This window comes from Podarcis filfolensis, assembly GCF_964270895.1.
Source record: "Podarcis filfolensis genome assembly, chromosome: 2".
Taxonomy (NCBI): domain Eukaryota; kingdom Metazoa; phylum Chordata; class Lepidosauria; order Squamata; family Lacertidae; genus Podarcis; species Podarcis filfolensis.
This window is the reverse complement of record NC_139605.1, coordinates 75,198,824-75,225,052: the sequence shown is the minus strand read 5'-3', so window position 1 is coordinate 75,225,052 and position 26,229 is coordinate 75,198,824. Positions and strand designations below refer to the sequence as shown.

The following is a 26,229-nucleotide window of genomic DNA, read 5'->3' as shown; positions in this document are numbered from 1 at the left end:
GAATACGGCAAATACTTGGCTGCTGCGGAATGGTCTTAAGTTTATTTTTCAGCCTCTTCAGTTTATTCTGCTTGTTTATATTTATATTTTAATTGCTTTGTTGTATCTTTTCATGTAAACTATCCTGGGAACATGGCTGATGTGTACTCTTCAAATGCCTATAATTAATAACACTTCCTTGCCTCCCCCCTTCAGACCCCGTTGCATTGGCAAAATCTGCTCTGGGGGTGTACCTCAAGCCTCTGGAGCATACTTAGAGGGCGGGTGGAGGCCTGCAAGAAGGGAGGAGAGGTAAGAAAAGTCCTGTTGTGCAAATGGAAGTCTGTTCTGCTTGCATAACAGCAGCATTGGATACTGCCATGTGTGAATATACTAGTGAAATGCCAATCAAATTTGGATGACAGGTGGAATGGAGCCGCTGGATGTTTTGTTCCTTCCTACTCCAAACTCATTCTCTACGGCTAGACCTCCAGACAGGCTTAGTTTGTAGTACAGTAGTACCTCAGGTTAAGTACTTAATTCGTTCCGGAGGTCCGTTCTTAACCTGAAACTGTTCTTAACCTGAAGCACCACTTTAGCTCATGGGGCCTCCCGCTGCCGCCGCGCCGCCGGAGCACAATTTCTGTTCTCATCCTGAAGCAAAGTTCTTAACCCGAGGTACTATTTCTGGGTTAGCGGAGTCTGTAACCTGAAGCGTATGTAACCTGAAGCGTATGTAACCCGAGGTACCACTGTATTAGCCAAAGTGAAAGTATTACTTGAAATTAAGATAGGCTTTGAGATAAGCAATGTCTTACTATTGTGACCAGCTCACCATGTAGCACCTGTTGGCACAAAGCCACTCAGTCCCCCCCCCCCCAAGACACCACTTTGTGTTGAAAGTAGGAAACCGTGTACTGCCAACTGAATGGCGAGATGGCAGGCCATTCATCTTTTCTTTGGTGCTCAGCCCAGAAAGAAGTGTGTGGGAGTTTGCCTCTTCAGGTGTCAGTGGTACATTCAGTAGCAGACTACCTCAGAGCTGCAGCGGAACTTTGCCTGAAAAGCTGGGGTGGCAGTAGTAGGGATAAACCACCTTCCAATTTCTCCAGCCTTCAGATCTTCAAGCTAGCAATAGTAACAGAGCTGAGATTGACTTTTAGCAGACTGCTGTAATAGCTCAATTAGGACCAGTTGTAGCAGCATCCTAAAAGCAAATCCATGCGGAGTTCAGTTGTGCACACCAGATGCAGTTGCATTTTGGGATGCTGTCACTGTCAGTCAGTCAGTTTTATTGCACATAGGCAAAGGCTGCCGCAGTGTACACAGAATCATTCAACAGTTAAAAGGAAATATGCTGGATTAATAAAAAAAACTTAAAATATTTATATTATCAAAACAGAGCTATAGAAGTAGCTCTAGCATCCTGCTCTAGCATCAGCCCTCCATCTGGAGGCTGAGAATGGGTATATACCTAGTGCCTGAGCTGAAGCCTACCTACATCTGTAATTGATAATGTTTTGGCCAATTTTTAATCCCAGAATGTTGTATTGTCCAGTTTTTACATCTTTCCTTGTCTAGGCTTTCACTCCCTGATGTGGTAGTCACTATGCGTGGGTCCACAAAGTGAGTTAGACCTTTGTGATTTTACACATGTAATCTCCCAGAAAGCTGTTTGGAGAGCCATGGATGTAAGTTAAAAAACAAAAACAAAAGTGGTTGTCACCTTATTTTTTTGTAGTGAATTTCATACAAAGTATTATGTAATTCTCTTTTACTTTAGATCAGCTCTTTGTAGACTCTTTCTCAGTTTGTCCATGTGCAAAAAAGGATAGATTTTCCTATCTGTTCCTTGTTACTTGAAATAAGTATTTGCAGATAAATAGGACTGTAATCCACATACTTTTCCAACATTCTTTTCCAAAATGCTCTTTAGTAAACTATTTTTGGGGGTCAAAAGACTGGTTGGGATTCACTGGTGCTTTCTCACAATAATTGAAACCTGGGGTTTTACTGCAGATAGGTTCAGTGAATATAAGGTACTTATTAAAAGACTCGACTTGCTACTAGAGCACAATATCCAGTAAGATATTGATAAACCATAAAAAACTAGACTGAAACATTCTGATAGTTCTATGTTGCTGCTGCTCCTGGTTTTTTTCTTTTCTTTTCAGAATATGAAGCCTTAAATTGGGAACACATTTTTGCCAGTTCAAGGTCAAAAAAGGCACCAGGCGTGTGGCACAAAGTCTACAATTGTGAAATGACTTTTTCTAGCAAAACCCTGTTGACTCCAGTGAGAGAGCAATCCTGACTGGTGCAGGGAGATGCAGAGCAGTGGATTGTGTCAAACGCAGCATTTATTAATGACTAATAAATAAGTTCCTCAATGTGAATGTGAGATTCTAAAGGATAAGGGTTGTCCTCAGGAAGAACTTTTCAGTAGGTCTGTGGAGTATTTTATATGAAATAAATAAACATTTCTGATACCTCTGGGTTTGTGTGGGCAGCACCAGAACTGGGATTTCTATATTTTATTTTTCTTTGTCTTTGCCTTGTAGCACTCGCAATTATACCAACATCACCCACTCAACTATCCTTCTTGTGCATCAAAACATACTCCCTAAGGCCAGCTCTGTGATGTCTTTCTAGCAGTGAAACTTTTATTTGGGTGATAATAACATTGCCTTCCTTTCTAGAAAGAATGTACTATTTCAATTAATGGCTGCTCTTTGATCAACCAAGTAAAAGCAAAATATTTCTTAACATGGCTCTTTCTTTAAATAGATGACATTTCCCTAGACCTCCTGGCAGCTTTAAATATAATTTTAGTCATTGCTTAAATCACCTGGTGTTACAAGAAATCGACTGAATCATTGACAACAGAGAGGAAAAATAAATGTTATATGCTCACCAGTGTTTGACTTAAGAAATGTTAAATTGTCATAGTGGGCTATATCAAATGTTAGTCCTACTCAGAGTAGACCCATTAAATAAATGGGCATGAGTAACTTGAGAAGGGACGCAGGTGGTGCTGTGGGTTAAACCACAGAGCCTAGGACTTCCGATCAGAAGGTTGGCGGTTTGAATCCCCATGACGGGGTGGGCTCCCGTTGCTTGGTCTCTGCTCCTGCCAACCTGGCAGTTCGAAAGCACGTCAAAGTGCAAGTAGATAAATAGGGACCGGTCCAGTAGAAAGGTAAACGGCATTTCCGTGCGCTGCTCTGGTTCGCCAGAAGCGGCTTAGTCATGCTGGCCACATGACTCGGAAGCTGTATGCCGGGTCCCTCGGCCAGTAAAGCGACATGAAAAAATAACTCGCACAGATTTAAAGATGGATCAATCCATATTGTGTTGAATATGATGAGTCACTTAGGGCATATGTAAACTTTTTGGGCCTTTATCTAAAGTAGTTTTCAGAGATTATTTTACTCATGTGTTTGAAAATTGCTAGAAGAGGAAAATAAAGAATTTCAAACCCAACACCTCTTTGGGTGCAGTCCTAAACATATTTAATTCTGAGAGAACATGCTTAGGAGTGTTTTCTTTGTAATGTCTTGCCAGACAGAAGCGTGACATGTGGGGCTTCAAAAACTGCATAGGAACAAGGGGCAGCCTGCAGGTGTGCCTCATTTTGCTTTTTTGTTGGTAGCTAATTTTGGTGGTCATTATAATTTTGGTGGTCAGATAATGTGTCTTCTTGAGTCCTGTTCACTCATTATTGATGCATAGGGCTCTGACCTGGCTAGTCTCAATTTGCAAACACCTGCAAAGGAGCTCCTACCTGTGAGCTGCTTCTCATGCATAAGCACTGCAAGTCTGGGCAACTCTGTCCTGAGTGCAAGGAGCCCCTACCTGGAGTTCACCCATAGGTGTTTCTTTGCAGATGTTTGTGCTCAGTGTGTGAATGTTGGGGGCAGGGCTAGCCCAAGATGGGGCCTCAGGAGTGGGACCACCAGCAGAGTCCTGCTCCTGCTTCACCACATGAGTATGAGTATATGAATGGTGTAGACAACATGATGATTGGGTGGGATGTTACCCTTATCTGAGTTCTAGAAGTAAAGTAACCAGAAATGAAAAGGACTGTCACGTTTGGAGGTTGTTTTCAACTTTTGAATGTGTGTATATGTGTGAGGACTGTTAAGAAATCCTTTCCCCTCATATTATCTCTGAGAGGGAAATATTTCAAAGTGCTTGGGAGGCTGTGTGTACTCTTGGTGGCTAGAAAGCATTGGCGATTTTCTTTTTCCTCTCCTTTTTCCTATTACAGAATAAAGATAAGTTAATGACTTTGAAATATGATTTCCCAGGTACTCTGGCATTCAAATTGCAATGATAATCGGATATTGAAAATACTGTACACATTGTGTATGAGTTTGTGTGTGTGTGTGTATCAGAGAGAGAGAGAGGTGAATATCTCAGCCATTGATAGCTTTGAAATTATTCAAATGCTTAATGCTTTCATTCTAATGCTAAATTAGAATCCTTTTTCTGAACCAGCAAATTCTACTGCTTTTCCACACACCATTTTTCTTTACTCATTGCTTCTGCAAATTGCAGTCTATAGGCCTACTGTCAAATTCCACAGTTACCAGGCAAACCGTTACTACTGTCTCAACAGAATAGTTCTCATGCCCCTTATGTAATCTATCATCACACTGCATCATGTGTTTTGTACTATTAAAGTAGCATACACATGTTATTTAGTAACAGTAAGGAACTCATGATGCCATTCAATGATGCAATGAGAATGTGCAAAAGCGTCTGAGGCATTGTAAATATGAGAAGTATAGCATTTCAAGTTAGAAAATCTAAAACACAGTGCAACGATGGATTAGAGGTAGTAATCAGCAGTACTGACGTTTGGATGCCAATAAGGAATTGCGCCAGGGGATTTCACAAATCTCTTCTTTGTTATTGGTTTTGCAGATCGGAATATTGAAACTCCCTTTACATATGGAGCTATGCAGTACATTCTGATCAAGGATGAGGAATGTCTGCCAGTTTAAATCATTATCTTAACTACATATGATGCGTTTATCATTTCATGGCCAATGGGGAAGAGTTGCCTACTGAAATATTTACTACTACAGTAAACAGGATTATGTAGACAAATTATTTTTACCTTTTCACTGAACAGTCAATGAAATTACTTATTTTTGCTGGCAAATTCAGCTTGCCACCTTCATACTTTATTGCGCTCCCTACTTTCTTGACTGCAGAGTTCTTATGTAAAGATTTCTGTTTCTGAAATACACTTGTGTGCATGTGTACCCCTGTGGTGGATTGACAGGCATGTGCATCGTATGTAAATGCCACACATTGTAGTTGGAGTGGAGAACCTCAGGCTCTGGGGCTCTGTCTGGCCCTTGATATTCTCCCTTTCTGAGGCAACACCCCTTGGCAACCCTGCTCCATGCTTTCCTTGAGTGTTTTTGCCAGACTGGAATGTGTTCTTGAACTGTGATAATGCCTCTTGCTTGCCTGGAGGGAACACGGAGATATTTGTGTGAAAAGAAAACTCTTGGTTGTTGTTTTTCATGGCTGAAATGTAACCTACTGTACAGGGTGGCCGTTTGTGGAATGCCCTCCTTGGTGAGGTGTGTTTGTCAGGGCCTGTGATCCCACTTCTCCTGCCCCATGTTCATTTAATGTGGGAAAAGAGTGAGTGCAAATGCAGTGGGTTGTATCCAACTAAGTTCTACTTACAGTAAACCCATTGAAAATAATGTGCCTAAGTTGGCCTTGTGTGTTAGCTTCAGTGGGTTGTATTCAGTGCTAATCCTACTGAGAGGAGACCCATTGACGTTAATGGTCATAACTTACTTAGGTTCATTAATTTCAGTATGTCTGCTCTGAGTAGTATTTAGTTGAATCATACCCAACGGGACTACTCTCAGTAGGACTAGCATTGGATACAAGCCTGGTCTTTCAGAATCACTCAGGGAGACGGATTTCAGCTGGGATCCAAAGTTTTGTGCACACGTTTTGTCTGCTATTCATTTGCACCAGAATTTCTTTTTTAGAAGTTATTTCTTCCCCAAATTGCATGTTCTCCTTTCTTCCTTTCATGAAGCTCAATGCAGGTTATTCTGCATTGCATTCATGAGGTCTACATCCATGTACCCTCAAGACTTATATTGTGTTGTCTAAGGTACAGATAATTTTGGAATTAACGTAGCATTAGAGAGGTTTTTGTTGGGCTAGAGCCCTGTTCTGTAGAACTGCCTTCCCCAGCCTGATGCCCTCCAGGTCTTTTGGCCCACTCTTAAGAGTTGTGGTCCAAAATACCTGGAGAGCAAAGGCTGCTGCAAACTTTGAAGCACACATAGTGATTTGTGCTACCTGTTAATGCTTCAGACTAACCTTTAAGTTGTTGATTTCTATAATGTATATCTTTGCTGCATTAGCAGAGCTGACATTTTGTCACAAATACTGGATATTTTCCAGCTATCATCCTTCCCCAGCCTGGTGCCTCCAGATATTTCTCATAACTCCCACCAGTGCTGGTCAGCATGGTCAATGGCCAGTGATAATGGAAATTGTTGTTCTAAAACATCTGGGGGCACCATGTTGGGAGAGGTTGCCTGAAATAAATATTCTAGCAAAATGAGCTCTTGTACAATTTCTACAAGCATATTTATATTATATTTTACAGTGATACACTTGCTGCCCATGAGATGTGTTTTATCCACAAACTGTGCATATGGCATAATTTTCTTTCAGAATGCCAAGGCTACATTGAATGAAGAAGATCCAAAGGGAGCTAGCAACATTTGATAAATTGGCAGCTTGATGGCTAATGAAATTCAAGTGCTGACAAATAGAAGATGAAGTGTTTTGTATGGGATCATTTAAATGATTCCTGCACGTTGCTATGTTGCAAATCAACAAAATGCTGTTAGTATTGCCATGGAAAACTCAGTGGAAAATCTGTGCTTACAGAATATTCCAAATCCACAAACTTTTGGAAACAGTAATGTAAAAGGGAAAGATAATTCTACAAAAATGATCTATTTAGTAGTATTGAATAATGAATCAGTGCGTGAATTCAGTGATGGACATGATGTGGTTGAACAAAGTGGAGCTTAATCAAGACAAGACAAGTCTATTGGCTGGGATTTCTTTTGTTATGTACACAGCCTATTTTGCATGGGGGCTGCATTTCTCCTTGCAAGTGCAATTCACAGTAGTGCTCCTGGATCTGTCACTACTTGAGTGCCCAGATGGTATCAGTAGCCAGGAGCAATTTTCATCAAGTTCAGCTGGTGTACCAGCTGACTCCTTTCCTGGAGAAAACTGGCCTGTGGTCAGACATGTTTCTGTAGCATCCAGATTAGATTATTGTAATGTACTCTACATGGGGCTGCTTTTAAAAAGGGTCTGGAAACGATTCAAAATGTAGTGATAACTGGTATGCTGCCTGGGGAAGATATAATCCCCATTCTGTTCCATTGTCATTAGTTGCTTGGAGATTTTTTTATTATACTAAGTGGTATAAAAAAATTAACTAATTCATTTCTTGACTGGTTTTGAAGTACTGATGGTAAGCATTGAAAGCCCTAATCCACAGCTGCAGAACCTGCAATCTTATTTTATGTGTCCCCCCGTAAAGCCACCTGATTCTTACCTCCTATCATAATTCCTTCCTTCTTGTTCATTCCCTCCTTATTTTTATTGGCTTTGTTTGGCTGTGTATCACACTAAAGTAAAAAAGGAATTGCTTCCTCTTGCTTTCCTGAGTAGTAGCTATATTGATTTGTTGTGATAAATATATGTAAGTGTCTGTACAGTGGTACCTCGGGTTACAGACACTTCAGATTACAGATGCTTCAGGTTACAGACTCCTCTCAGATTAAGAACTTTGCTTTAGGATGAGAACAGAAATCGCGCGGTGGCGGTGCAGCAGTAGCGGGAGGCCCCATTAGCTAAAGTGGTACCTCAGGTTAAGAACAGTTTCAGCTTAAGAACGGACCTCCAGAACGAATTAAATTTAACACAAGGTACCACTGTACTAGGAGTTCCAGTCTGAGGTAGCCATAGTGAAAGTGAGGCAGGGCAGTCTTTATTCCAAGTTAGTTGACCTAGAAGACATTTGTCTCTGGTTCCCTTCATTTTCAGGCCTGGCTCTGCCCACTGCTGGCATGCAGTTCCTGGAAGTTTACCCCTGTGGGAAATTAGCCCTCGACATGGGGGAGAAATGTCTACCATTGTCCTAAATGGCCTGGGTATATGAACGGCCATACACTCAGATCTAAACCCGAGGCTTGCAGCATGTCACTTCTAGCACGAGATGAATCCCTTTTCAATTGTAGCACATGAATTGTGGCATATGCTTTTAAGTGATGCTTGTCTGTCCTCACTGCTGCTTGCCTTTCATTGAGCTTGAAAGTCAGGTTTTGTACATGTCTCCAAAAACAGCACTATAATTCAAAACTGCTTTCGTTGTGGTTGATGAAGAAGATGATGATAGTGAAAGTGGTTATATTAGTCCAGCAAGAAAGAGTTCTCACTATTAGTACCAGTTTTGAGTATTTTCCCCTTGAATATCACTTATTGCTTATAATTGCTATTGTGCATTATACCAGTTACACTTTACAACTCTGTCAGCATATACATAAAGCAACAGAGAAAGACGCCAAAGCTGTTCCTTTTGTACTGGTGGCATTTGGAATGCATGATAAACAGCAGTCTACTGCTGGAGCCACTGATGAAAAGGCAAATAGTAATAGTCAGGTCTTAAATCATTTCTGGAAAATCCAGTCACGGTTTAATGCTGTTTGAAAGAAGCAGTACGGATGGCTGTGGAGTAAACTAACAAACAACAACTTTTTCAAAGACAGCATCCTCCATATTCAGTGCAAGGGAGCATGAGACCACAAGGAAGCAGAATAGCTGCAAACAGAATTCTCACTTGAGGCTTTGTGCAAACGTTACATGAATAAAGAACTCTGCTTCTGAGTTAGCTCTCAGCTATTGCTAATAATTTAACCGTTGCTGCTCATAAATAGTAGTTGTAGTTTGTATATAGGTATCTTTCACATAAGACCCATCTACCAGTGAAACAAGTCCATAGGACAATGCTTTGTTACACTTAGGAATGGGGGGGGGGGGAGGGAATTCAGTTCAGTTCACAATTTAATGCAAAGCTCTCTAGTTGTGCAATTTCTGAAACAGATGCAAACAGAAACACAGCTATAATTCAAAATGCTTACCTTTCCAGATTTTACAATGCTGTTCTCCAAATAACCAGTGACTCAAAAACGGCATAAATTAGAGGAACGTATACTTAAAAGTGTATATATTAATGAAAAGAACATACAAAAATGCATTCTATTAGGGGACTGTGTGAATTCAAACAAAATTGCATCCAAGTGCTGATGAATTTTCCTGAGAACATTTTATTTTAAATCACAAACAGATGCAGAATTGTGGAGAATTTAAGACTTAAAAAATGAGAAACTAAGAAGAAACTAAAATTGACAGATTTGTCCAACCCTGGTTACAATGGATGTCCAAAATTTGATGAATCTTGGCATTCATGGGGAAGGGAACCGTAGCTCAATGGAAGAGTGCATTATTTGCATGCAGAAGGCTCCAGGTGCAATCTCTGGCATGTCCAGAACAGATAATGAATGATTTCAACAGCATCTGCCCAAGACCTTAGCATCTGCCAGACAGAGTGAATAATACTGGGCTAGTTCACAATTAGTCTGATGTGGTATAAGGCGACTTTCTCTGTGTCTAATGTTAGCAGTCCCAGAAAAAAGTCTACATCGAAATGTTGGGCTGAGTGCAAATGCTCCACCTTAGAAAAGCAACAGCCCTGTTTATAGAGTGCCAGTCATAGGAGACAAGGGTGCTTTGCCCCCCCAAAAAATATGCGAGGGGGCTGGGCCACCCAAAAGTTGATGAACATTGTCATTCAAATAGTATGCATGCATTGCATCATGTGATTAATTAAGTGGGGTGGGGCATATCTGAGCCGTCCCCCTCCCCCAGCGATATTTTATTCAGGCTGGCAGCCCTGGTGCCAGTCATTTTCAGGGATGAGCAAGTCACCATTTTAAATTCCCTAGAGTGCCTTAGAAAGATGCTATATCATGATACAATGGCATTCTAAAGAGCATTCTTGAGGGAATGGTAGCCCTCACTGCGTGCAAGCAAAACTATTCATCTGTTGAGCCTATATGTAAATGGAGTTTACACCCTTTATCCACAGAATTTTTCTAGGATTCCTAACATTGGAAACACGCAAAACTGTGTGACACCAGGTTAGACTATTTCTCTATCTTGCCAGTATTGTCTGTAAGATGCTTTCATAGGTATACATGCTAGTCTAAATTACTGCCTTCTTTGAGTGTGTACCAACTACCATAATGAACTGAAGAGCTGGCATTTTTAAAAACATGTTAAAACTTCTCGTATGCTTCCCCCCACTACTGGCAGAAATACATTCTGACAATTCATCTGGGAGCTTAAAACTTTAGTATATAATTAGAAGTACCTGCACTGGAGTATTGCTTAGAAGCTCCCCCTCCCCCTCTTTTGCTGGTGTTAAAACCAATTAAAGTGGAGTTACTCATTTTTTAGTCTCCTCAAACTTTGCAAGAAATGTTTGTATTTACTTTATTTCTTGCACTTGAGTGTTCTTCAAACAGCAGGATTTAACCATTAAAACTTAAAGTTTTGTATAGCTACAATTTAGATCAGCAGGGAGAAGTGATATGGAGGGGAAGGAATATCAGTAAGAGCCTCAAAGCCTTTTTGAGAATAATGTCTCACCTGAAGATGGTGCACAAAGTGATTTTGGTTGGAAAATGTTACTATTGTGAAATGCCCATCATCATGACAAATGTCTGTGGATGGGAGACCTGTATGTTGCCAGTACCCCTGGATAGCTGTTGTGGATCTGTGTATTGCTTAGAAGCTCCCCCTTCTATGGCAGGCCCCTCGTAGTGAGAACTGGACCCCCCAATGAACTACTGTCTCCTGGTCCAGGAATAGACAAAGCTGTTTTACCAGGAACAGCTGCTAAAAGGCACTTCTAGCCACTGGTGCTTTCACAGTATGTAGTGACAAAACTGGATCCAGAAACACACCCACACACACACTGGAAACCTGATCCTTCAAGGGAACAGGGTAGGCGATAGACAAATTTATCAGGCTTTAAAACCACTCACCCATAATGAGTCTGTTTTGCCAGGCTCCAGGCTCAGCTTATTTTCCTTCATTCACCCCACCACTGTCTAAGCACCAGTCCAGGGCCCACACAGATCCTCCTGATTCAGTTGTTATGTAGAAACTGTGCTGACTGTTATCAGCGTACTAATGGCACCTGCCCCCCCAACCCGTAATAACCACTCCAGTGGCTTCATGTAGGTGGGATTAAAACTATTGGGAAAATTATTGGGAATAAAACAGTGCCCTGTAGTACCCCATAGTGTAACTGGCCAAAAAGCACTCTCACAAAGCTACTCTCTACATTTGGTTCTATAGCTGGGACTGGAACCACTGTAGCACAATTCCATAGAGCTGGTACAGGAGGATTCCATCCTCAATGGTATTGAAAACTGCAGACAGATCAAGAAGCAGGAGCTAGGTCTCACTCCCTGTAAAGGGCATATATCAGGGTGGCCAAGGCCAACTCAATCCCATGGCCAGGCCTGAACCCAGATTGTGCTAGATATAAATAATATGTGCTACCCAATAATGTTTGAGCTGTCACATCACTACTCTTTCCACCACCTTCAGCCCAAAGGATGTATATGTGACTGGTCAGTAGTTATTTCCGGCCATGGGGCCAAGAGCCAGTTTCTTTAGGAGTGGCCACAGCACTGCCACACACAGTGGAATATTAACCACATTCTGGACCCACCAGTCAAGCATCCTTTGTTAGATTAATGTCCCGATTAATAAGCTAATAGGGACAGGAGACAATAAAACACATGGTTAGATGTATACTTGTCCACATTAGAAACCACTTACTTATATGGCAGAAGGTTATGTTTGTGCACATCAGGACATTCTTGAGTTAGAGCTATATTTACTCCAGTATTGTGTTCAAATTATCAGATAATGACAACTACATATCTCTCAGGCAACAAATGGGATCTGTTCTGACACAGGTTAATATTTTGCTGGGATTGGAAAACTGAGTAAGCAAGAGAGTATATGTAAAATCTAAGGATTAAGGCAGAAATGAGAAACTTGTAGCCTTCAAATGTTGTTGGAGTCCTCACTCCCATCAGTCCAAGGCAGCATAACCAATGGTCAGGGATGGTGGATGCTGTAATCCAACAACACTTGGACATCCTAGGACGAAGGGGGAAAACGATGACACAACAACAGGGGATGCCTTTTACCTTTTATTATCAGACCAATCTATTGGAGATGCCTGTGAAGTAAAGAACTCTTCAGAGAAAACCATTGTGGGATCCCATCAAATTTCCTCCCATCCCATTTTTGGTAACTTTTCTGAACAGATACATACATAAAATTCATGTCTAGGAGAACAAGAAGGAAAGAGATGATGGCCCCAAGACCGGGAAGCTGAATAGAAAACAGTGTTATTCAGAATGAATAATTTATGCAGTGAAACTCTGCTTTTCCCTATGAAGAGGTTGGTAGTTATTCAAAAATAGTCACTGCATAGTATTTATGAATAATTCTTGGCTGGCAGCTCATACGGCTGCATTTCATTCTGAATCACTGAGGATGTGAAAATATTGGGCCTGATCCAGACAAAGGTACAGTCATACCTCGGATTACAGATGCTTCAGGTTGCATTATTTTGGGTTACGGACCGCTGAAACCTGGAAGTACAGGAACGGGTTACTTCCGGGTTTTGGCGGTCGTGCATGCGCAGAAGCGCCGAATTGCAACCCACTGTGGGTTGCGAACGCTGCGGGTTGCGAATGTGCATCCCTCATGGATCACGTTCACAACCTGAGCATCCACTGTATTCCATTTCAATAAGCACTGAATCCAACAAGAGGAAGTTAAGGGAGTATGATGAGACTTCAGGGAGCTTAAGGTGCAGCATATGCCATACTGGCTGAACACAACATTCTAGAATGGGGTACAATCCCATACACACCCGAGAGTAAGTCCTGTTGAAGGCAGTAGAGCTTACTTCTGAGTAGACATGCACATGACTGCTTTGTTTGTCTTAATCATAGTTAAGCACAGTTCTTTTTTTAAAGGTGGCACTCAAAGGTGCGCAGTACCGGCACCTCTTTTTTTGTAGTTAAAAAGTGTGGCACTTGCTGTAACAACTTCATTCTAAGGAAAAAAGCACTGGCTAAGCATCATGTCTGAACATATAGCCAAGAAGTAAACTAAAGTCTGATGAAACAATTAGTGCTTGCCTGAAGTATTTGTAAAATTATAAGGAATTTTGTTAATTTCTTGGTGTGGGGTGCAAATGCCCCCGATGACTGGATTAATGGGGGGGGCCAACATTTTTTGCATTGCCTCTTTTTCTTTTCTGAACAGCAACAATAAAAGCTTCATTGGACTCAGCTGCTCTTTCCATGTTCCTGGGATAGAATGTCACTGGGAACAACACTTCCCTTTAGTTAATGGAAGGTCTCAACTTTTTCATTCAAATAGTCATAACGATCCTAGTGTACACTGTTTTCCATTCATCTGAAGACTTCAAAACTTTATCTATGAGGTGGATATGTGTAGAACTGGCAAACATATTTTTCTCCTTCTGAACATGAAGCAGTTCTCTTGTCTCATTTTTGAAGATAACTGCTGGGACTCAGGCTGAAACTCCTTCTCCACACTTATTCCTAAAGATGAGAATTTAACTCTTTATTATTTCAACCCAGGCTCCCAGTGCTAGATCTCTGCAAATAGACTGGGGCAGATATGAAAAGTTAAGCATGTCCTTTTAAAAATATATATTGTAGATTAACATCACTACTGGGCATATTGTTTCCTGTTCAACAGCACAATATGTCTTTCTGAGCAGTGTAGTGAATATATGACTCAAGTTGTTAAGAGCTTTGACTGAGGAAGCCGGTGGAAACTAGAAAGCCAGCCCGACAATCCTAGTTAAGATGCTTTTTTCCTTCCCATTCAAAAACGTTCAGATATTAATATAGTGTGTGTGTTTAAGTAGATTTGCAAATATTTATTTTCATTTATATATGGGAACAGATGTGCTATATAAAATTAGCATATCTCTGTGTTTTCAAGTGAATGTGAAACAATGCACACTAGAATCTGCATTAACATGCAAATTACCACCATTTGTTTCTTTGTTTGTTTGTTTAGACAGCTTATTAACTGATGTCAAAACAGAAATAAAATTTAATAATATGTAACTTTGAGTATAGATGAGTATATATAAAGAAATATATTTTTTGGTAGTTGAAAGCTTAAGAACATCAACCGGTGCAGGAAGTCCATCCATACTGATTGCTCCTACCAAGAGCGATCAAATCAGAGCACTGGATAACTAGAGTGACTCTTGCAAACGTGAACCAACACTGCTGGAGGAAACACGGGCAGCAGCCACAGAGGATTTGATTACTGAAGTTGGAGTATCAAATAAATTACTCATTTCTGTAACTCCTCAGGGGGAACCTAAATAATCCTATTAGAAAACCAGCAGAGCCATTTTATTCCTTTTTCAAAAAATAGAGCTTGATCCCCCATAGAAACTGCGGGCAGACACATTTTAAGAAATTGGAAGATGGTCTGCGTTGCTTCCATGGTGAACCTGCTAATTTCTTTTGTCCCATGACAGTCACTGGTCAGGTTTTTGAAACGTTGCAGAAACCTTTTTAACCAGAGACAGTAGTGCAGAGGAAATAAATGTGTGCCCCTGTGGGTTATTGGACTCCAGCTCCCATCAGCCCCCACCAGCAGGGATACTGGGAGACAGAGTCCAACAACATCTAGAAGGCACAACACCTTCAGTAGTGGTTAAGAAAAATTGAGTGGCTGTTAGGGATGGGAAAGAAATTCAAGTCAGTTCACATTTAAAGCCTAATCTACCAAATTCACACTTTCTGAAACAATACAACCGGAACATAGCCATCCTTTGAAATCCACACTTTATCTGAATATTGCAGTGCAGTTCCCCAGCCAAACCGTGTTTACAAAAATGTATATGTTAAGGGAAACTCTGTATAAAAGTGAACATATTGGGGAAAATAACATACTGAAATAGAAGAATTTCTTACAAAAATGTGTACATTCAAAACTGCAGATAAAAATGTGTTCATTAGAATAAATTCTCACTAAAATGCTGACGAATTTTTGTAAGAACCTTTTTAAAATAAATACACAAATTGCTGCAGAAATGTGAAGAACTGAATTTAAGATTGGAAAACCAAAAACCTGAAAGAAACGAAATTGACAGATCCTTCTAATTCTAGTGGGCTATTACAAGCAATACCATGCCACCTTCCAGGTTCTAAAAAACTCATGTCTGTCTCCAGACATATGCTGGGGAAAGGGCCTGTCTTTACAACTGTATACAAGTTACTAGATGGGAGTAATAATGGTAGAAAACAGAATGCAAAATCTACCACACAGCTGACAAATCTGATTCATTTCTTACTCCCTTCCTCTATCTGGAAGGAACTGCGCTTTTAAAAATCTGTATGCTACACAGTGCCAGATATATTTTTATGCCAATGCAATGAAAATGACTGTGCCTATTATTTCTTATGTGAGGCATCTGAGTGGCTGAAGTTGGAAGCCAACATACTCAAGAATCTTATTGAAATCAATGGATCTGCTTTAGGATTGCTCTTGAGCAAGCAGGTTCATTGTGGCTTGAGTATGTTACTGCATTAGGTGGCACTTGGTGTTCTAGCAATCTTGTTGCCTCCGTCTGGGATAAGTGCCACCACTTTTTTTAAGGAAGCCCAAAAGGTTGTTTCAGAATGATACTCAGTGGCAGTGAAACCCCCACCCTGCTATGCAATATGAATTTTGTTACACAGCTATCTTCTATATTTGTATTCATAGAATATGAATCCTCCCAGTGCTTTTTTTATAGAAAAAAGGTGCCAGTACTCACCATGAAGTTGTTACAGTAAGTGCCACATGGGGAGGGGAGAGTGCCAGTATTGCATACACTCGAATCCCCCCCCAAAAAGAAGCACTGAACCCTCCCATGTGAAATTTGGGGATTCAACAGACAACAGCAATACTGTGAAAGCAGGAGAAAGGTTACTCAGAAATAAAAAATCCCATTACCACCCTCATGTTCAAGGATAGAAACCTGTGTCCTCCAGGTGTTGTTGGACTGTGCCTCCTGTCATTGCTTGTGCTGGCTGATGTTTTGGGAGTTGGAATCCAAAAAGTGTGCCAAGTGCTGTGAACTGCCAAATTTAATAAATAATAAAAATAATAATACAATAGGAAAAAGTTCTGTATATATTCAATAAAGAGCTTATGCAATTTTATATATATATATATATATATATATATATATATATATATATATTACTGACGCATGTGATTTCAGAATTCCACATGGCCATCTCTTACATGTGTAAAGAGACCTGATGCCCTCCAGCTATTTTTCATTCTAATACCCATCAGCCCTAGTCAGCATTGCCAGAGTTCGCGAATGATGGGAAATAGGGAAAGCCACATTACATGAGAGCTTAGTTGTGTGAAATAGTGTCTCTATATCATCTTAGAAATATTTTTCTATTCACAGTACTTTTTTTCAGTGTACAAGGTCCTTTGTAATTCATACCTCATTTATCACTGCAGTAACACTGTGAAGTAGTTACTAGTTTTCTGCATGTGGACATAGTTTGAGTAAAGCAGCCTTCTCCAACCTCATACCTTCCAGAAGTTTTGGACAGCTTCCATAATCCCTGACTATTGGTCATGCTAGCCAGGGCTGATGGTAGTTCTAGTCCAAGACATCTGGAGGGAACCAGGTTGGTGAAGGCTGGTTAAAGTGAGCATGCCCCTAAAAGCGGGGTGGGGGCAGAATGTCAACACCAGTTGTGGCTCTATAGTGTGTCCTATATGTTTACAGAAGTACAGTGGTACCTCTAGTTACGAACTTAATTCGTTCCGGAGGTCCATTCTTAACCTGAAACTGTTCTTAACTAGAGGCGTGCTTTCGCTAATGGGGCCTCTTCCTGCCGCTGCGCCGCTGGCATACGATTTCCGTTCTCATCCTGCGGCAAAGTTCTCAACTCGAGGTAACTCTTCCAGGTTAGTGGAGTTTGTAACCTGAAGCATTTGTAACCTGAGGCATTTGTAACTCGAGGTACCACTGTACATATTCCCTTCAGAAATTACTAGTCTCTTCCATATGATATTCAGGGAGCATCTTTTAAAAATTAAAGTTAAGAAAAGACTGTCTGCCTTGTAAAATATGAAACGGACCTAAGGACCAAAGTACATCTGACAAATGGTTGCATTAAAAAAACAAAAACCTGAAGCATCCCTAGAGGACACTACAAGTTTAAGTAAAGCAGTGAGATGGAAGATCACCTGCTTAACCCATTTCCCTCCACCTGTTTATGCACCTCTAGATACTTTTATATCTAGGCATGCTGGGGTGGGGGGCAGGGTGAGAAAGCAATAACCAGATTTCCCCTATATCAGGAGAAATGTAGCCTGGCTGCAGTTTTGAACAGAAAAACAGCTAGTGAAAACCAAACTTCCTTCCTCTCAAACTGCTAGCCCCTTAAGGCCACTTCTAAGAAGTCAGGAGAAAGAGAAACAGGAGTGTGTGTTGCATCTAGTTTGAACCTAGGTTTAGTGACTGAACATTTGAATCTGGGTCTCACCTCTTAAGTACAAGATGCTATCACTGTATGCAATGGTGGCTACAGTGGTACCTCAGGTTATGAACTTAATTCGTTCTGGAGGTCCGTTCTTAACCCGAAACTGTTCTTAACCTGAGGTGCACGTTTGCTAATGTGGCCTTCCGCTGCGTGATTTCCATTCTCATCCTGGGGCAAAGCTCACAACCCGGAGCAACTACTTCCAGGTTAGTGGAGTTTGTAACCCAAAGCATTTGTAACCTGAAGAGTTTGTAACCTGAGGTACCACTGTATATGAAACTTTGGCTCTTCCTGGCCTTGAAATTTCATGGATACGCATAATCTAAATCAGTCTTTTACTGTAGAGCTGCTAGCCCATTCTCAGGTCTCTTATACAGAAGACAATGGCTAACCACAAAAAGTAAATATAGTGTTTCCTTTTGAATAGATTAGGATAGAGGACCTGTAGTCCCACTTACAGATTGGACATGCTGAGCAATTCTTGGAGGAAGCCTTGATGATTAGAAAACAAAGATCATAATGTGGGGAAAGAGCAAAATTAAGATCCTTTATCATTTCCTTCAGTATCTACCCCCCCCCTTATTGTACAAACCAACAAAAGCAATCAGAAGAAGCATCATTTGGCTGGAGTTGATCAAATGATCCCAAGTGCAAGATAAGTGACCCACAGATGCTGCTGCTGAGGTTAGCAACATGGTGTTAAGTTGTAAATGAGGGGGATAAACTGTAGAGACAAGTGCCCTCAAGAGAGAGAAGGATGGGGGGGAGGTGGAGAAACTAAATCATACATTACTGTTAAAATTTAGAAAAGAGCAGGACTGCGAGAGTGTGGGGTGGGGAAAGGCGGAGGAACAGGAAATACAGGAAAAGGAAAAGAGTGAGAATCACACTCACGCACAAGGAGAGACGGAGAGAACGAAAGAGAGAAAATGAGCCATGCACTTACCCAGCAGCAGGAAGAAAAGCTTCAAACAGCTGAATTTCCCCCTGCTTTCAATCCCTGCCTGCTGTTTTGCTAGCACGCCGGAGGCTACTATCTGTGTGTTATCTTAAAGGATGTGGAGCAAAGGCGAGTCTGAAGGGCTCCAGACTTTAGGAATTGTGGTGGTGATTTGCTCCTCTCTGAAACTTTTGCACTACCTTGGACTAATTGACTTGTCAGATGGTAAGAGACCCTGCAAAGTTCTACCAGCTTGTATACTTTTATGTATATATTTTTTAAAAAAAGAACTATAGTAGCAATCTGAAAGAAATCATAATTTAAAGCACCTTTCTCCTTTATAACTACGTACTGCTTTTTCTCTCCTGCTTGATTCAGCAGTGTGGAAATTTTGCTTTGTTTTGCTGCTAGCTTCCGGAATTCCAGTTGAGGGGTATTTTTACATTTTGTTCTTGAATTACAAAGCTAGTCTCCTCCTGTAAATACTGTTTTGCCATAAATGTAGTTCCTGTTTGGTGGAATATGCCTCTCTTGGGATAACTGGAAATAGTCTCATTCTTAAAACTGTTGGGTTTACTCAGTGCTTGCTGGATGGAAGTAGTTGCTGCATAACTGCTTGAGCCTAACCACATTTACTCGTAAGTAAGCCCCAGTCAGTGCAATAGTGTCCTATTAAAGTGCACAAGTGAAATCCTTATTAGTGTATTTAGATACAAACTTAATTTTAGAAGCTTTAAAAAGCAAGTGATAAATGGAAAAATAGAAACTATACTCCATAAACTAAGATTTCTTTCCTTTTGTTTGAAAAAGATTAGAGTTTGGTTTGATATTATCTGGCAATAGGAAAACAGTTCTATTCTACATATTTAAAGGAAGTTTAGCAGCCAAGACTTCGTATTTCATGATGTAGTCATAAAATTCATTAAAAAGCTGATAATTTCTTGAATCAATTGCTTGACATGTAAAATGTAAAAGTAAGGTGAGTAAGCTATCCCTCCCAGAGTTTACAAAGTCCTTTTGACATACTGATGAATAAATATGGTCATTTTACCTTAGCCAGAACCTGTTTGAAATGAAGTCTGCACTAAAGGCAGTGCTTTCATCACTGTGAGGTTTACTAATAATGTATAAAGCAAGAATCAAATAGGAAATGAATGTTTGAAATATATACAAACATATTGGCTGAGGCTGCAATCCCACACATGCTTACTTGGGAGTAACCCCAGTAAACTGACTGGGACTCTGCACTGTTTCAAGTTTTGTCCCTTTTGTTGCTCTAGAAGAACACTGACAGCAGCACCTAAATTAAATCTATTCTGATATTGGGCTCCTTGCAGGTAAAAAGTTGCCATTGGTGACAAGAAATTAAAATGTCAGCCAATGTTCTATAGATTTTTTTACAGTTATTACATAGCTATATTGCTTATTACATATTATCTGAGTCTTCCCATTTTAAGCATGATTATAGGTCAATTTACCCAGAAATGAAATGAAATCCAATGAGATGTCTTCCCAAAAAAAGCACCCCAGCACCATCAAGTAACCATCAAGGTAGATGGTATCAAGAAAGGGACTCACCTCAGTGTACTATGGAGGAAAGGGAAGCAGTATGAAATTTTGCAGCAGCTTGCATTTGCAGTGCCATCCATGTGAGTGCAAGAATTCTTTTCTGCTTGCTCTTCGCTGTAATTCCGACTGTGAACTTCTGCTGTTTTCAAGAAGATAAATCACTTGTTTTGTATGAGCAACACGGTCCTAGAAAAATCGAATTGCTATAATCAATTTGTAGTGGAAGCTCTAGCATCGTACAATATCAGACCTTTATAAAGTGTACTCAAGACTATAATAGTGTTTTAAAACCATTTACTGGGCTGCTGTCATTATAAAATCCTGGATGAGATGAACATTTGGCACAAGTTTTTGTTTTGTTTTAGCTAACCTATCATGCAGTGGCAGCATTCAACTTCATTCAAGTACTGCAATGTTATCTGTATTAAATCTTTGCAGTAAGCAGTGCACGCTAATCCAGCTTCTCTCTGTGCTAATGGACTGCATCTCTTCTGCAGCTTTGGTTGTTAATTGCTAGTGCCTTTTGGGCTGTAAAACTATCCTCCTAGGACATGGCAGCTTGTTGTGTAAAATGCTGCTAAATAGCTTTAAAGTTCTGAATTTATTTTCCCTTGGGCCCATCAAAACCCCCAACTGAAGGAACTCAGATCCATGTCAATTACTCAAAACAGCACTTACCATCTCCTGAAATAACCTTGCTTGCTATGATGTCACATGAGAAAGGAAATTAATCCTCTAGGCTTTGAGAGTCTTCTAGGTATGACCACCAGCTCTTTCTTTGACCTCCTTGGGGGGGGGGGTGTGATTCTGATGGGGAACAGGTGGCAAACTGTACAAAAAATAAAGTTGGTTGTGTGTGGTTACTGTGGGCTTAATCATAAAGAGGAATGCCACTCTCATATGTTTCCCTTGTGGATATGACTAATTCTGAAGGGCCAAGTTAAATGCAACACCATACATAAAATCAGCAGTGGCATAAAATATTTTGCAAGTGTAAACAGCAGTAAATCTAGTGTCAATGAGCAACCCAATGAGCAACCCAACTGGCACCTTGGTGGAGGACGGAGGGGCTTTACTGCTCCAGGATAGGACCCACATCTCTGTTATTTTCACTGATAAGGAAAGTTGTAAGTTAAACTTGGAAGCTTGATTCCAGTACAAATAGCAGATGCAGGCTCCCCAATTTGGATTGGAACCATAAAGCATTCAAGCCCCTCTCCCTCCCACCCACAACCTCAATCTAGATTGGGGAGGTGGGCTGTAGTTGCTACTTACACTTTAAAAACCACTCATGCAATTCCTGTTTGTGTGACTTTTGCACAACTTAGTGCTGTTGGATAGTTGTTGGCATCTGTCTGTCTCAGGAGACAATGGAGGAGGGCACCTTTGGGGTTAAAGTCAAACTCTTGGAAGGTTACAGCGCCTGTTGTGGCTGTAGAGACCAACACGGGAGATACGTCTTTTATTGCAGCTGGGGCAGATGAAGGAGTCCAGTGGTGCTACTGCTGATGCACTTTGATGTTTCTACTCTCTGCGCTTCTCCCAGCAGTTTTCCTCTGGTCACTGCTATGGAAGCACGACCTGACTGTCTCCAGGCACTGTAGTCATCTGCAAGAGATTCCCATATGGCGGGGTTGATGTTGCCAGCCTTCATGTCACATTTGAAGAAATCATTGTAACGCAAAGTTGTTCTGTCAATGGGTCTGGTGCCTGAAGCCAGCTCCCTGTAGAGTAAGTGTGGCCCTACAAAATCCAACTAATCCAATAACATGCATAATGTTCCTTGTAAGCAGTAAGATGAGACTAACAGAAAAATAGAAAGTACACATCAAGTGTGCTAGATTCACCAGATGGTTTGTACAACATTTAAAAACTAAGACTTATAATGCTAAAAGCAACCTTGTATTAGAAAGGTTATAATTGTAAAGCAATTTTAGGTATACGATATGTGGATAAAGGGAGTTGTATTTCAACAACATCTGGAAGACACTAGGTTCTCCACCCCTGCTATAGAAAAACCAACCTGAGAAAGGATAAGCATGGCTTCTACACTGTCTTGCCAACCTTTTAAGAAATTCCTTAGGCAAATTGGCTTAGTTTTTTTAATTGTTTTTATTAAAGATTTTCTTAGGTTACAAAATTACATACAGCATTTCTGCTTTCAAATCTTGGATCCTTTCTACAGATCAGTTACGTTTGATGTGAGACACTAATGTTATAGACAGTATAAGTTTGGGGGAGAAAAGAGGTGGTGAGAGAGAGCAAGGAAAATAGAAGGGGGATAGTAAACTTTTATTCTTTTACATATTGGCTTAGCTGACTTTGTGTTTTAAATTTTTGTTTTGTTTTAAATGAATCTGCTGGTTATTGTGTTTTTTGCTGTATTTTGCTGCTTATAATGTACATCACCTTGAGGCAATAGTGGAGAAAGTGATTAATAATAATAATAATAATAATAATAATAATAATATCATGCAAATTGCAGTGGTTGTTAATAATGACAAGCAGGATCTGCAATGAAGTGCTGCTGTGTATCTTCACCCGCTAGGGTAAGTGTTTCTATCTTCAGAAAACCTGAAACAGGAGCTTTATAGTGCTGTCCAGGCCTCTTGCAAGGTGATTTTCTGGAATGGAAAGGACACCCCAACCCTAATTTTCCCCACCCCCACCAAAATACTTACTAGAAGCAACTTAAATCCCCCTCCTCCCCCGCCCTCCATTTTTCTTTTGTTTTACTTTTTTCGGTTTTGTTTTAGTTGGCACAGGTAGATTCCAAACATCCAGTGTCTCCAATTGCTCTCAGTCATAGACTTGATTGACAGAAGCACACAGTCCCCCTGACTTCTAGATTCTTTGCTCCCCTGGCTCACTGGAATTTCAACTGCCATCAACATTCTGTAAACTCACTGTTTCCTGTAAGGTAGCTTTTCAGTTTTCATGTAGGTTTTCTGAACAGCCATAGCTCAGTGGTAGAGAATCTGCCTTGCTTGCAGAAGGCTCCAGCTTCAATGCCTGGCATCTCAAGGTACGGATACGAGAGACCCATTGTCTAAAACCCTGGACAACCACAGCCAATCAATGTAGGCAATACTGAGCTAGATGGACCAATGGTTTGACTTGGTATAAAGCAGGCTCCTATGCTCCCACGTGTCTTAATTTTCCAACTTACATATTTTGCATATCTAGGGCATCTCCTGAGTATACAGAAACAACTAGCTTATTTTTGGTGTACCATTTCACTCCAGAATGCTAGACACTAAACCACCAGAGTTTGCTCTTACAGAGAATGATAACTAAATGAACTTTCATCTTTCAAAGGCGGAATACAAGAGATTTGCAAGATGCTGAAGATAAACAAGGAATGATCTTCACCTTTATGGACCTGGTGTTTACCTCTATGGATGTTGGTGATCTGACACTAAGTAAAAGCGAAACGAAAGAAGTGCCATGGTCAGATGACTTCCTGGTGCAAGTGGACTTCTCTGTGACCCATCCCCTCTGCAGGGAGGTGGGACCAATTCGGATGGTCTGCCCCCGCCACTTAATGGATCCAAATGGTTTCCAGAGAGTGGTAGGGGATGCTTTATCCCATGTTGATGGCCTTTCAGCTGATTCCCTGGTGGCCCGCTGGAATGTGGAGTTAACCAGGGCTATTGACTGTTTGGCTCCGAAGCGCCCACTCCGATTGCATGGAGCCCGGACAGCCCCGTGGTTTTCCACGGATCTGAGGGCGATGAAATAATCGTTGAGACGGCTAGAGCGCCGGTGGCGGATAACTCATTCCGAATCTGACCGGACACAGGTTAGAGCTCAACGTCGAGCCTACCAAGTGGCGATAGCGACGGTGAAGAAGAATTTCTTCACCGCCTCTATTGCATCTGCAGAAAACAGCAGCAGGAGACTTTTTCAGGTGTTCACAATTTAGCGGAACCACCTGCAACATCGGGGCCCAGTATGGGCCACATGTTCTCCTGCAATGATTTTGCAAAGTTTTTTGCAGATAAAATCGCTCAGATTCGGGAAGAAGTAGACTTTCATCGTGGGAGCAGGGCCGGGGCAGGAGAGTGCTAGAGTTCTGTCTAGTTAAGTTGAGTGGGATCAATTCCAATCTGTTACCTCTGAGGATGTGGACAAGCTGCTTGGACGAGTGAAACCAACCACCTGTCTCCTGGATCCTTGCCCATCCTGGCTTATAAAAGCTAGCCGGGAAGGACTGGGCGATGGGCTTCGTGGGGTGGTGAATGCTTCCCTCCGTGAGGGAGCCTTCCCAGACCCGCTGAAAGAGGCGGTTATTAAACCGCTTCTTAAAAAAACATCTTTAGATGCGGCCACGATGGCCAACTATTGCCCAGTCTCAAATCTTCCATTCTTGGGCAAGGTGATTGAGCGAGCGGTTGCCGAACAACTCCAGGCACGCCTGGAAGAAGCGGACCATTTGGATCCCTTCCAGTCGGGATTCAGGCCTCATCATGGGACTGAAACTGCCTTGGTCGCACTGGTTGATGATGTCCGGCGGGCTAGGGACAAAGGTGAGAGCTGTTTCCTAGTTCTGCTGGATCTCTCAGCGGCGTTTGATACCATCGACCATAACATCCTTCTGGACCGTCTTGAGGGGCTGGGAGCTGGGGGCACTGTCATACAGTGGTTCCGCTCCTTCCTCCTGGGCCGTGTTCAGAAAGTGGTGGGGGGGATGAGTGTTCAGACCCCTGGGCTCTCACTTGTGGGGTGCCTCAGGGTTCTGTCCTCTCCCCCATGCTTTTCAGCATTTACATGCAGCCGCTGGGAGAGATCATCAGGAGGTTTGGGATGGGTGTTCATCAGTATGCGGATGATACCCAGCTCTACCTCTCTTTTAAATCAGAACCAGTGAGGGCGGTGAAGGTTCTGTGTGAGTGTCTGGAGGCGGTTGGAGGATGGATGGTAGCTAACAGATTGAGGTTGAATCCTGACAAGACAGAAGTACTGTTTTGGGGGACAGGAGGCGGGCAGGTGTGGAGGATTCCCTGGTCCTGAATGGGGTAACTGTGCTCCTGAAGGACCAGGTGCACAGCCTGGGAGTCATTTTGGACTCATAGCTGTCCATGGAGGCACAGGTCAAATCTGTGTCCAGGGCAGCTGTTTACCAGCTCCATCTGGTACGTAGGCTGAGACCCTATCTGCCTGCGGACTGTCTCGCCAGAGTGGTGCATGCTCTGGTTATCTCCCGCTTGGACTACTGCAATGCACTCTACGTGGGGCTACCTTTGAAGGTGACTCGGAAACTACAACTAATCCAGAATGCGGCAGCTAGACTGGTGACTGGGGGCGGCCGCCGAGACCATATAACACCGGTCTTGAAAGACCTGCATTGGCTCCCAGTACGTTTCCAAGCACAATTCAAAGTGTTGATGCTGACCTTTAAAGCCCTAAATGGCCTCGGTCCAGTATACCTGAAGGAGCGTCTCCACCCCCATCATTCTGCCCGGATGCTGAGGTCCAGCGCCGAGGGCCTTCTGGCGGTTCCCTCATTGCGAGAAGCAAAGCTACAGGGAACCAGGCAGAGGGCCTTCTCGGTAGTGGCGCCCGCCCTGTGGAACGCCCTTCCAGCAGATGTCAAAGCGATAAACAACTACGTGACATTCAGAAGACATCTTAAGGCAGCCCTGTTCAGGGAAGTTTTTAACGTGTGATATTTTACTGTATTTTTGGTTTCTATGGAAGCCGCCCAGAGTGGCTGGGGAGGCCCAGCCAGATGGGCGGGGTATAAATAATAAATTATTATTATTATTATTATTATTATTATTATTATTATTATTATTTATACTCTGCCTTTGTGGTCACAGACCCTGTGCAAGATCCATAACACTCACATTCACAATCACACAGTACTCACAATCACAACCTACATATTACTAAGGAGAAGAATACTATACTTTGCTGAGAAGCTGAAATATCTCATCAATACAAGTTCTAGCTTGA

General features: G+C 41.7%; 1 protein-coding gene and 1 long non-coding RNA gene across 12 annotated transcripts in view; one reads left to right on the top strand and one right to left on the bottom strand.

Annotated features, from left to right (window-relative positions):
- KCNIP1 (potassium voltage-gated channel interacting protein 1) overlaps nt 1-26,229 on the top strand; it is a 556,014-nt gene that overhangs the window by 470,699 nt on the left and 59,086 nt on the right. Inside the window, exon 1 of one of the 11 annotated variants that reach the window (XM_083597499.1) lies at nt 18,550-18,927. The exons of the other annotated variants lie outside the window; for them this stretch is intronic. Coding sequence (XP_083453625.1) covers nt 18,819-18,927 — 109 coding nt within the window. The 5' untranslated portion in view covers nt 18,550-18,818. Of the gene's footprint in view, nt 1-18,549; nt 18,928-26,229 lie in introns of those variants that run through there. 11 annotated transcript variants of the gene reach the window in all.
- LOC310755158 overlaps nt 1-26,229 on the bottom strand; it is a 59,593-nt gene that overhangs the window by 2,511 nt on the left and 30,853 nt on the right. Inside the window, exons 2-3 of the long non-coding RNA XR_014544187.1 lie at nt 20,950-21,100; nt 20,281-20,457 (exon numbers count right to left, since the gene is read on the bottom strand). This is a non-coding gene — a long non-coding RNA (uncharacterized lncRNA). The remainder of the gene's footprint in view (nt 1-20,280; nt 20,458-20,949; nt 21,101-26,229) is intronic.